At 37.9% G+C, this 12,696-nt stretch overlaps 1 protein-coding gene across 1 annotated transcript in view; it reads right to left on the bottom strand.

Annotated features, from left to right (window-relative positions):
* Positions 1-1,368: 1,368 nt before the first annotated feature.
* Positions 1,369-12,696, bottom strand: part of wdr43 (WD repeat domain 43) — a 29,231-nt gene continuing 17,903 nt past the window's right edge. The window contains exons 12-18 of the mRNA XM_088353704.1: positions 12,153-12,239; positions 12,038-12,069; positions 11,280-11,343; positions 9,306-9,419; positions 9,066-9,135; positions 3,756-3,814; positions 1,369-2,989 (exon numbers count right to left, since the gene is read on the bottom strand). Of these exons, the coding sequence (XP_088209830.1) occupies positions 2,849-2,989; positions 3,756-3,814; positions 9,066-9,135; positions 9,306-9,419; positions 11,280-11,343; positions 12,038-12,069; positions 12,153-12,239 (567 nt within the window). The 3' untranslated portion in view covers positions 1,369-2,848. The remainder of the gene's footprint in view (positions 2,990-3,755; positions 3,815-9,065; positions 9,136-9,305; positions 9,420-11,279; positions 11,344-12,037; positions 12,070-12,152; positions 12,240-12,696) is intronic.

Genomic DNA, 12,696 nt, shown 5'->3' with positions numbered 1-12,696 from the left:
GATGAGGACCATAAATACTTGGAATTCTTCTGAAAAGTAGTGTCAGTCAATTTAATTCCACAACCTCTAGCAAAAAGTATGGAATCATCAGTCTTGGACAAGTACTCCGATGTTTTTATTCTGTAGAACAAACTCAGATATTTGCATGACAAAATAATAACTTTATCAAAAGTGCAACTCCTTGGCATTGAGAAACACTCAAGTAAATTAATAAATAAATTGGGGTGTCAGTAAATGCTACTTTTTTAGACCAAGCACAGGGAAAAATATGGAATCATTCAATTCTGAAGAAAAAAATATGGAATCACGAAAATAAAGAAATAACATTGAAACCATATTACAAAGTATTAAGTTCAACCTCCTTTGGATTTTATGACCACTTGCAGTCTCTGAGGCATCTACTTGAGTGACAAACAGTATTCTTGATCAATCTGGTGCCAACTCTCATTGATTGCACTTGCCAGATCATCTTTGCAGATCAAAGCCTTGCTTCGGACAATTTCTTTTAAATTTCCACCACAAGTTTTCAAATGGGTGGAGAGTTGGGCTATTCGCAGGCCTTTGTCTCATTGATTAGATGCATCATTCTCCAAGTAATGCCTTCAGTTTTTGCTGTGGCAGGATGCATTGTCATCTTGTAAAATGAGTTCATCATCCCCAAACATTTTTTCAATTGAAGGAATAGTAAACCTGTGCATTTATATCAGATTTGAACACAGCCATAACTCCAGTGCTATTGTCTGACATGCAGCCCCATATCATTGACTGTGAGAACTTGAATGTTTTCTTTTGGCAGTCCTCCTTGTAAATATCACCAGAACAGCACCAAACAAGATTGCGTGTGTTCTTATTTTCTACTCAAAATGTACAGGTTCAAAATGTTTTTCCTCAGAATTGAGTATCCATATTTACTCCCCTTCATTTGCTCTACCAAAGTAACATTTACAGTCCACTGCAATGTTTTTTCTCAATTTATTTAAGTGTTTCTGAATGCCAATATGTTGCACTTTGGAATGACCTGACGATTTTTTCATGTTTGTGTTGAGTTTTTTTCTACAGAATATAAGACGCACACGCCCACACACACAAAGATTGTCAGGAAATAGATTGCCAGGTAATAAAACAGAAAGAGTGAATGAAAGCAAAAGAAAGGTGAAGAGAAAGATTGAAAGAAGGGGGATTATCAAAGGGAGCTAGCTTTTGTTCACTTCAGAGACAGCTCATAAAGCCATTTTGTTCAAAAACAAGCCATCACTGTCAGACAGAAGCAACCCTAAGAGGAGTTGAAATGAACAGCTCAGCTGCCATTTCTGCAAATAATAATCGCGTCATTTTCTCAGCTCGTGGTCAAGGAAGGTGTGCAAACTGTCAAGTCCGCGTCTCAGGGCGCCTTTATTGATGAAACCGTGGCAGCTCGAAGGACGTCCGGAAGGTCAAAGTAAATCTAACATCAGATGAGCAGTTTACAAGATGCAAACTGGAGCCTTCACAAATTTACATTAGGACACAGGTCAAATACAGTCAAGATTGAACGCCTTTGTCTTTCCTGGGATTTGTTCGAAGGACAAAGCTGTACGGAACAGGACAGAACGTTTCATCCTAGATTAAACCACTGCCAGGGGAGCAGGATACATACCGGTACTCACTTAGGAGCGAGATGTCTATAGATCTACAAGGATTATTAATTTTTTTCAAAGTGCACATTATGGCTGGTTTTGTAATTTTGCGTAATCAAACCAATTGTTTTATGATCATTAGCGGCGATAAATAAATGTTAAGATGTAGGCCCAGAATACAAGAACCTTAATGATATGTAGGGCAAATGGGGAAAAACTGACATGTAAGCTTAAAATACGTTTTTAATAAATAAATGGCAGATTCAAACTAAAAATTTGTTAATAGCAAAAACAAAACAAAAAAACTAAGTTTAATGGACATTAAAAGAACTGTTTAAAATTATGCATACAGGTCAGTTGCATAAGTCACCATCATAGCTTTCCTGTTTGATGCAAGGCATTTACTTTAGTGACTAATTGCACTCACTCACTCACTCACGACGTATAAATTCCAGGCCTCGTCCGTGCCATGAAACAAATCCCTTGAGGATATTAAAACCACTGTGTATTTGACCACTAGATAGCAGTGTTGTGTAATGCGAAGAAAATAAGGATTTCTATATTTTCACAATGGCACGTTTATGACATTGCTAGCAAATTTGGAAAATAATAAAAATTGATAAAAAGCATTCTAGGAGATTTGACCGAAAGAGTTCCTTTAATCTCAAGGACCTCGGCATCATAGTTGAGGAGGAAAGAGCTCATACAAACAATTTACATACAGATTTACATTATTTTGTTTTCGAACAAAAATGCATGGTCTGACTCAGTCCAACATTGGATCGGATAATGCTCTGTACATAAAGAGTCTGCATCCAAGTTTTAGCAACCAGGCACAAATTGGCAATTGAGGCTATAGTCAACCAATAGGCCAATAGGCTGCCAGATCCTTTGCAAGATGACACAACAATTAAAATGCTGACTTAACCTGGAAACTGCTTCAATTTTTTCATCAGTCATTTACAACCTTGTGTGGTATACAGACAAAACTTGACAAAGTTGAGCGGCTTTAATTTGAAGTCGAGTCAATTTCCGTCAGCGAATCAGTCTTTCCACTGTCAAAGACTGAACCCAGATTTCTGTGGAGGTCAAGCGTGAAACAGAGGTCAGACTTCTAATTCCAGCACGTCCGTCCATTGTGTAAAACTTTTCTTTCCCATAATAAAACCAAAAGCATAACTCTAAAATGAAAGAATAATTAATTCTTTCAGGTCCATTTGGTGTTTGACTAGTCATTCCTCTTCACTGCCGTTATCGTGCTCCATGATTTCGTCCCCGTTTTCTTTGGGGTCCATCCTGCTCTCAGCATCCTCTTCCTCCTGGTCCGTCTGCTTCTCTGTGTCTTCTTCCATCAACTCATCCTCCTCCCAGTTCTAATGATGGATAATAAACACAATGTGGGAACCGTATCTTGAGTTGTTGCCACGTTGTTAACTCACAACAAAAGTCTGTATAGTATATTCATATATATATATTAAAAAAACATCATGCAAACTTGAATGTTTACATCGAGACAATATTAACTATTTGAATATTCAATGTCACTGTGTTGCAGGAGATACAAGTGCTACAAAGCAGAAAATAAAACTACAGCGACTCAGGGGCAGAACTGCACCCTTTTCTTCAAATCCTTATTCATGGCCTTTTGCGAAAAAATAAAGGGGAAAATAGGTAAAGGATCAAAAATGGAAAAATCAAGAAAAAAGAACAAAAGAAAAATAATTAAAAAAGGGAAAATGGGAATAGAAAAGAAAAATAAAGAAAAATTGAAACAGAAAAAAGAAAATGATAAAGAAAAACTAAGGAAAGGAAAAAAGCTAGAAAAAATAAAAAGAAAAAAGAAAAGGAGAAAAGGAGAACAAGCATAAAAAGAAAAGGAAAATAAAAAAAATTAAGAGGAAAAAGAGGAAATAAAGGAGAAAAAAGAAAACAAGACAAACAAAAAAACTAAACAAAAAAAAGTTTTTTTGTTTTTAGGGGTAGCTGTAGCAGCAAGATAGGACAGTTGTGTAAGTTTCCTCTAAGTGACTCTCATGTTATTTATAATGAATACCAATTTCTCGAACAACAAGCATTTGTTTAAAAAATGCACTTAATACACAGTCTCTTTATAGGACTAAAATCTTTTTCAAAACTTACATCATCTTCTTCATCGGCAAGACCTTCAGGACCAGAAACCTCATCTTCGTCTGAAGATTCTAGGCAAAAGGGAGAAAGACATTTAACAAAAATGGATGCAGATTTCAATTCATGAGGAAACATCTGCGCCCAAGCACTGCAAATTCTGAGATGAGTTATAAAACTGGGTACATTCAAGGTTCTTTAACATTTCTTCCCAAGTAAAATGTTCTTGTTGGGTAGGCAGATTATTAATAAAAAATACCCAACATATTTTGATTTATTTCTTAAAAAAAAAGCTGTAGACACATTCTTCTTGTCTAATTTTACTTAAAATGGTAAAAATGTAAGCATGCGGATTTTAATCAGGTGTGCTCTCTAGTCTAGAATTTACAATACTTAATGTGTACTTTCAATTTTTTTAATATGAATCTGTAATCCTGAAGAGCTATGCGTAGTTGCGTACCTCCATTAGTGAACCACACTTGTACAAGATAATACAAGAACTCATTGGAACGTAACACCAAATCACGAAGCTCTAATTGGAAAACCAGAAAAGGGAGTCGGGAAAAAGCAAACGCATACAACATTTAAGCAATGTTGTGGAGACATCCATCAGGCGAACCGCTCAATCGCATAACAAGTGACGAAGTTGGATCGACAAGGCGCAGCTCAGAAAGGTTAACGCCTTCACAGGCAAGGAAAGGCTAACAATTAGTTCCCAATAGACATGTTCCAATCCAATTTCTTAGACTTTTTGCATCAACCGATACCAAGTCTTTTGCTCATCCACAGCAATGCAATGCTAAGCAATGGATTGGGAACAATGGGACCACATCATATAAAGAGACCCCTCACTACTTAGCTCTTTGGTTACTCCTGGTTCACTCGTTCGTGGATTTAGAATTAAATTGATTTTGTATTTATTGTCATTGATATTAATGTGTTCTGATACAGCGCACTGAGGGACAGATTAGGGAGGGTGCTCTGTGTTAGGTGGGTGTGACTGTCTGTATGCAGAACTGTGATAGGCTGTTGTGACTGTTGGCATGACTGACAGGCTGGTGTATGCTGTCACTGATGGGTGGGCAGTCCATGTCTCTGAATCAAAACAAAACTGGTAAGCACCATGATCACTACCTTTCAATGGCTTGTTACATTGAAAAGAAACTAATCAATTGAATCGGGCTCTGAGGAAAGTCAAAAGAGTGCAACAAAATTTGGATCACAAGAAGGTGCTTATTGGATTATTATCGGGTTCCAGAAGTGACTCGGGCAGTGTCTGGGAGAAGACAAGAGTGGTGCTGCTTGTCTGGCCTACTGCGTACGGCTGGGCTAAAAACTCAATAAAGCCACATCTGCGGATCTTATATCTTGCCAACGACAGGACCATTAGCCATAAAACGGATAATCTGGATCGACAACTGGTGCATTCGAGACCGTTTCATTTTTATCATTGCGAAGATCTGTCTCCATTCGGGGGCAGCTGATGCTAGCGCGCAGCTAGCCGGCAACTCACTGAATTGCTTTCTTACACCAAAAGGAGAAGCCCTTAAATTAGGTTTCACTTTTGTATAATGAAAATAAAACCATTCAAATGCATTTATGTGTTGTGTGTTATTATTTGTTTGACATTTTAGGGCTGTATTGATTTTTTCAAAATATCTGTATCTTTTTAGTGGCTCGGGCATCTGATAAGGATGCCTCCTTCAGGAGGTATTCCAAGCATGTACCGGCAGGAGGCCCCGGGGACGACCCAGGACACGCTTGAGACTACGTCTCCAGGCAGGCCTGGGATCGCCTCGGGATCCTGTCAGATGAGCTGGATGAAATGGCTTGGGATAGAGATGTCTGGGATTCCCTGCTGAGGTTGCTGCCCCTGTGACTCGACCCTAGATACGAGGAAGATAATGTATGGATGGAAGGTGTTATTTGTAGATCCATAACTGTCATTCTTTTTTTACAATCGTACGTCGGTAATGTAATTTTGAGGTAAGTTTAACACTTTGGGGGCTTTTGTGAGGGTGGAATGCTACTTCGCAAATTTTCAATCTTCGCGGGTGGTTCTAATCTAATTTCTGTATACCGAATTTGTTTCCTCAAACCAAAAAATCAAAGTTAGGTTGGGTTTGTCTTCATATTATAACGATGTAATCTGTTCGATGGCATCTCAGGCTGAGAATAGGAAACACTCAGCATGCAACCCCCTTTTAAAGCTCAATGTTACCAATAATGCGGAAAAAATGGAAACAGAGTAGCGAAGCAAATTTCAGAGATTTGAGAAAACAGTACTACAAAAAGATATAAATGAAACCAAAAAAAGCACGACGAGGCAAACAACCTGGTGTATCTAATGAGAAATAGGACTTTAAGGGACATTTAATGAATATTGTAAATTTATTTTGGTATGGTGTTCATAGTTAACATTGTCAATAAATAATTTTGATCATGGCCGCGCGTATTCAACCACCTTTGTCACTAACAATGCTTAGTTTGAAAAGTGAGAAATCTTTTCGATTTAAACCAAAACAAATGACGGTTTGTAAATTTAAAACCCTTTTTTGGCATCTAATTTGCATAGTGTTATACATTATTAAAAATGTCATGCCAGCGTTTATGCGATAAAATATCAGCTTTTACATTGGTTATTGACCTCTTACCAATAATAGTAATTTGCTTTAGATTTTTGTAGTAAACGACAAATGATTCAGATTACAGAGTAGCACTGTCGCTACGATGTAAAAAAAAAAAAAAGGGGGGGGGGGGGGGAACACTTTTTACTAAGGTCAGACAATTTATGTGGTCATTAAAACCTTAATTTTCTGAGCAACAATATACAATCAAAAAATAATAACTGGCCTATCTCAGTATGAAGTCTTGTGATTCCTTCATCAGGAAAATTCAGTTTGGTGCAGTTTTATATTGTCCAGTAATAATCGGAAGAAAGTTAACCATAGTGAGGCTTTACTCTGTTCAAGACACAAAAGCTACTGTACATGTTGCCAGGCAACAAGACAAATGTTGTCATACAGTGCACACCAAATGATTATAGCGTTACGAGCAACACTGAGGACATAAACGTTAAATATTAATAGCTTCAATACAATTAAACTTCGTCAAGTAGGTCCATAAACTGATATGTGAACCTGTTATTCAAATTCAGAAAAATACTCGACCTAATTACAAAAACCTATACATTACAAAAATACACACCCGATAATTTTTTGAAAAATGAATGACATGCTTAGTTTAAAAAGACCATGGTTTCAGTTAGGATACGATTATTTATCAAAAGGAGCTTTAAAAAAATACTTCAAGGGCTAATCAAGCAAAGTTTCTGGGGGCAAACATTGCGCATTGCAATCCAAAACCCATTCGCAAAACACAAAAGTTATTGTGCAGGCCAAAACCGTAAACCCGGTCACCGTAGCTTAAACAGGCATTAATGATGTGATGACGTAATGATTGATCAACATGGCGGCGCATGGATGTATGCATGCGGCTAGTTGCTCTCCAGCTAATCTTCTATTTATTGCCGTTCTCTTGTCTTTTTTGCTTTCACTTTTGGACACATGTGTGGCCAAAAACACTTACAGTAGGGACGAACTTATTTGGTTGGGTGGGCGTCTAAATTTCGACTTTTCGGGCACTTTTTATACCGCCTATGATATACCGAGCGAACTTCAAAGAGATCCAGCATCCTTGTGGACAGCTATTCTTCCTAATAAACGACGACAACGGCGCCGTAAGGACAGAAAACAGAAGCGTGGTTGCCGTGCAGGTAGATGTGTGAAGCGTGCGAACTCTAAGCAGCAAGATGGACGCGAGGATGTAACTAATTTAGACCTGTACTGCAATTTCAATATTTTTTACAGAAAAGTGAGTGTTCTGTTCTAGTTCTTTTTTGTGAGAACCTAATAGTGACAAAGCAAACTTACCTCAAGAGGACATTACCAACAGAGTACAGTATACGAATATAACAAAGTTACAACTACAAATAAAGAGCTACAAATAAAAATTGAATTGCAGTTGAATAATTGGTCTTTATTGTCATTATACATGAATATAGCAAAATGGGGGCAGAGGGCGCTCTCTTCTTAGAGAAGAGAGTATTTTAAAGAGTGGCTAGAGCTAGCTGTTTTTTGGAGTGGTAGTGTTTTGTTGTTGACTTTCCGTTAGCCTGGCCGTCTACAGCATGCATTCGGTCGATCAGCCTCCCTTTTTTCTGACGATAGGTCAAGGTTAGACTGCTAGCCTGCCATTTCCCCCAGCTGGTTTAGCTCCTGTTAGCCCTCTGTGTGTTATTTGTTGTAGCTGCACCCACGTGGGACAAAACACCTAGGTATTCTCCACAATACAAAAGGTGCTTGTGTTCTTCACATGACGTCAGTGCTCATGAAGTCAAAGACGAGACGGACTGCTTTCAAAATGCATCATCTCGGAAAATAATTGGAATGTACCAATGACATATATTAAGATACTACGCAAAAAATTATGTAATATTTTCCTCACATTTTGGATGTTTTAGAATTTGGGTATCTCTTTAAAGGGAGTTTTAAGCCTAGCCGTAGCCTGAACCTGTTAGTATCGCTATTGCTTTCACTCCAGAGATCCCCTCAGTCGATTCCTGGAGGCGATAACAATCCACAACACACTGGAGATCACCATTTCTTTGCACCCTTCTGGCTTTCCTCAGAGATTGATGTAATTGATGAATTTCTTTTCAGTGTAACAAGCAGCCAAGGGTTCTTCTGTTTGTTTCAATGGCAACAGCCCGTTTTTCTAACACTAACGGCAGGAGCGCTAAACCATTTTTTTTGGAACGGTATACGTGGTTATGATGATGAGTGATTGTGAGAGATCAGGTTCTTCTATGGGTCGGACAGTGCTGATTTTTTTCAAAACTCCACTACAAGTAAAACAAAGCATGTTTCCAACCATTTATAATTTTAATTGACAATGTTTATTTAAAATGACCGTTCAGGGTGTTAGCAATCTGTAAGATGAGGGCTTGCACTGTACTTTTAAACACATCAGTGATTGAGGGATAAACAAATGTGACCAACTAGATGGCATATCATACATTATGTTAATTTAAATATGGCAATGCACACACATAATAAAGTGGTTTATGAGAAGATTGGCTTTATTACAAACACGTCTTATAAGTTTTATCTATGGCACTATTGTGATAGATTGACAGCAGCTTTTAACTTTACCCAATGATGGAGGAACTTGAGAGAACAGAAATAGGTGAAAATAAACATTTCAAATGCAGTTGTGGTAAAGGTAACCAGCAAAACGCACCCCAAAAAAGTAAAAGTCACTTACCCTCTTCATACACCAGCTTGGCTGTGTGCTCAACATCAGATACTTTGTCGCTGCTGGTATTTGCTTCCATCTAGTGTTAAAAAAATAATAATGCCGTGTTAATGTGGACTACTTGTCAGAAATGGTTCTCAGCCTGAAGACCTGCATACTCAAAATCAACTCTCCTACATTTTTGTGTCATCTCTTACACATTGTTACAAACGCAACCAACCAATAGTGTGTCAAGTGCCACTGATATACCTGTGTTACAAGGAGGTAGATCTTTCCATGTAACTTGGTCAATTTGTGGAACATCTTTACTCTGCTCTCAATCAGGTGATAAAGGACACCCAGCTGGGAAACCAGGTCAGGTAACTGTTGGACAACACAAATATTTACCAGAGTTTGCAACAGAAACAGAAAATACTGCTCAACTGTATAATCCAACCACTTAAAAGGTACATATGACCCCGAACACATGCACATTTTCTTTACCTAACAACAATATTTTTATCACTATCACCAAAATAACAATGGTGTGTTTTATTTCCAACTGGCAATAGAACCCTTTGAGTCAAAGGTTGCGAGCATATTTCCCCCTGAGCCAGGAGTGGCTCTTTTCAAAAGTACATCTGGCTTGCAGGTGAAATTCAAATTTTAATGCACTTAGTTTGGGAATGCAACAGCCTGTTTCTAACACTAGCGGCAGGAGCGCCAAGGCCCTTTTTTACCTTTAAGGCTGGTGATAAGAAATGTCAATAGAATTTTTTTCATGTTCTTAGCCAAAGAGATGCATGTGCCGTCTGCCTTGTACCATCTCCTGGTTATTTTTTGAAGCATAGGTTTGCGCAAAATTAGGAACAATAAAAAATGATAAACAATACACATGAGGACTTTTGAGATGAATGTTAGTAGACTTCAAAGATGTCCAAGACTCACATCAATGAAACAAAATGGAGGACAAATAATGACTACTCGACAAGGTTAGCAGAAGGCAAATATTTATCCTCCTCAGAGGATGTTGTGACATCTTAACAAATGTTCTGCTCGAACCTTGTTTTAAAACCATTATTTTCGACAAAAATGGCGGTCAGAATGAACCTAAATGATCTTACATGACTGTGGGACAATGAGAACTTATGTATCATTGTATTTGTTGATATCTAGCATCATTATTATTTCATATACAAAGTTTGTACACCTTTTTCATGAACAAATTCGAGCACTTTTAGGGACTTTGAAAGCCAATTTTTAAATTCCTACAGTACCATTAAAAAAAAAATCAGTATTTTGCTGAGCCACAAATATGTCTTCCATTCACATATGCGATTTTTAACTTTGTGTGTGCATTTTTAAGACATGATTTGGGAAATTGCTACCATATATAGAGGTAAGATGTTGGAAATGTCAATCATCAAATCGGACTGGGCTTCTCTCTTCCCGATTTCATTTTTTTGTGGAGATTCTGCACACTGCACAAACATGCACACTGTCCGGCGCTGCACCTCGTTGCAGCTTTGGGTCTACTTCGGTCAGTCCCCAACATCAAAATATTCACTCGGGCTTTGATACTAAGGGGTTGGGTCGGATTATTCGGGCCCGATTTTGCCTACCATATATATATAAATAATCCATATTTGATCCAAAATCATTGCCCTAATACACATTTCATAATGCCCTGTGTAGGTGTAGCGTAAACCTGTCTTGGGCACGACCCGTAAGGAGCGATGGTACTACATAGGACAATGCAGTACAAATTAATGCCAGCTGCCCTTTATCACGAGGGAAAAGGAAATGTAATGGCAAAGCGAAGCCACCAGAGAGCAGTGTCAGCGTCATTAAAAACACTTGAGAAAGCTGGCAACAATTTCAAGCATTTAAAACACTTTTCAACCCTGGAAAATACTGTTAAATTCAAGCATTTTCAAAGATTTCGAGCATCCCTACAAACTCTGCATGTATTTTATGGAATTATCTAACGTCACAACAGTGAAATAAAATGCATTGAAGATCGGCAAATTTGTGAAATTTTGTCTTAATATATATGGTGTAGCTCTATGGGGAAAAAAAAGTGTAAATAATTTACTTTCATGGATCTTTCAGTCATAAAGGCTCTCGGCCCATGACACACAACAATATTGTTATTACGGCATCCCAACATTTTTTGAAGTGGCACTAAAATTCTATCATTTTCGATAACTACCACAGCCTCAAACTAGCACCTGCTTGACTCACCGAGGACAGATAGGATGTGTGGTGCATTAGCACTGCTTTGAGCCACCGGACCATCGTCAATCCCCTGATAAAAGAAAATAAATCCATTAATTCATCCAAATTCTATCCTAGGTCTCCAGCTTACAGGCATAAAAGACGCCAAAAGTCAATCACCTACTGAAGGAAAAGTTGTGGGTAGGAGTTGACCTATAGCTAAGCCATGACCCCAAACATGATGACCCAAACACAGTGCGCACATAGTCAACTCATTAGAGTCGGACAAACTATGCTCCTACGAACATTGAAATACATTGCAGTTCATCAGTTCTCGTCCATTTTTTTGTGATTACTTACATTTCAAACTTTAACATGGTCAAACAGTGTGAACGAGGTATGTGCAAATTTGATTCAAGGTATCCTGAGAGGTTGGGCAATGAGGTATATTTTTTTACACAATTTAGCCACATCCAAATCAAGACAAGTCTGCGTTGGATTAACACAACATGGATAAAGTAAATAAGGATGTCTGTATATATTCTTAGGTAAGTCAAAGTTGTATTTGAGGCAGCATATTGCCACTTTGCTCAAGAGAAATATTAAGTTATTTATAAGGCTAACATCTCTAACATTAGGCTGAAGTGGTACGTCACGTCACCTTGTTAACTGGTAGTTCAGTGGCCCATTATGTCACGCTAAGTGAGAACTGCAGACTCTAAGGACTTCCAGCATATTCTTAATTGCCTCAAACAACTAACTGCATACACCATCACTGCACTTACATGAAAGGGTGGCTTTGGATTCTCTTTGTAATCTGTTAAAAAAAGAAAAACAAAATCACAACACTGACGAAAATCTAGGCTAGGTTCCATTAGCACTGTATTAACCAGTACTCACCTCTTCTAACAATGGTAAAACAGCAGGGACGGGTAGCCGAGCAACAGTTTTCTTTATCACTGGGTCTTTGCGAGTAAGAAAAACTTTCTGTGAAACAAAAAGAAGAAAATACAGATGAGTCAGAGGAATAACTACCAATCCTTCAATACAATTTGATGAGTAAAATTCAGAATCATTGATGGATGTTGAAAATATTTTACTCAATATGGTAAATAAAAAAAAATACACAGTGCAAACAAACAGGATGACATGGTAGCTCCAATTTTAGTTCAGACACAGCATGGAACTGAATGACAATCAGCTATGAAAGACAAAATGTCCTGCACAAATAATGAGCAATATGCATGCAATTCGACAGGGCATTAATGTTCTCGCGTCCACATAAATCTAATTTTTGCAGCAATAACACAACATCTATATGTTTGCTGTAAAATGGTTTACTGCTACAGCTAGGGATACATAAATGTCTGGAATTCTAAAAAACATCATTTCAGTTATTACTTACCAGGTTCCTAATTTTTAAACAGACTTGAGAAACATGGCA

The sequence above is a fragment of the Urocampus carinirostris genome, chromosome 15 (assembly GCF_059441175.1).
Source record: "Urocampus carinirostris isolate Australia breed hairy pipefish chromosome 15, RoL_Ucar_1.0, whole genome shotgun sequence".
Taxonomy (NCBI): domain Eukaryota; kingdom Metazoa; phylum Chordata; class Actinopteri; order Syngnathiformes; family Syngnathidae; genus Urocampus; species Urocampus carinirostris.
The sequence above is the reverse complement of the archived record's forward strand: the minus strand, read 5'-3'. Positions and strand labels throughout refer to the sequence as shown.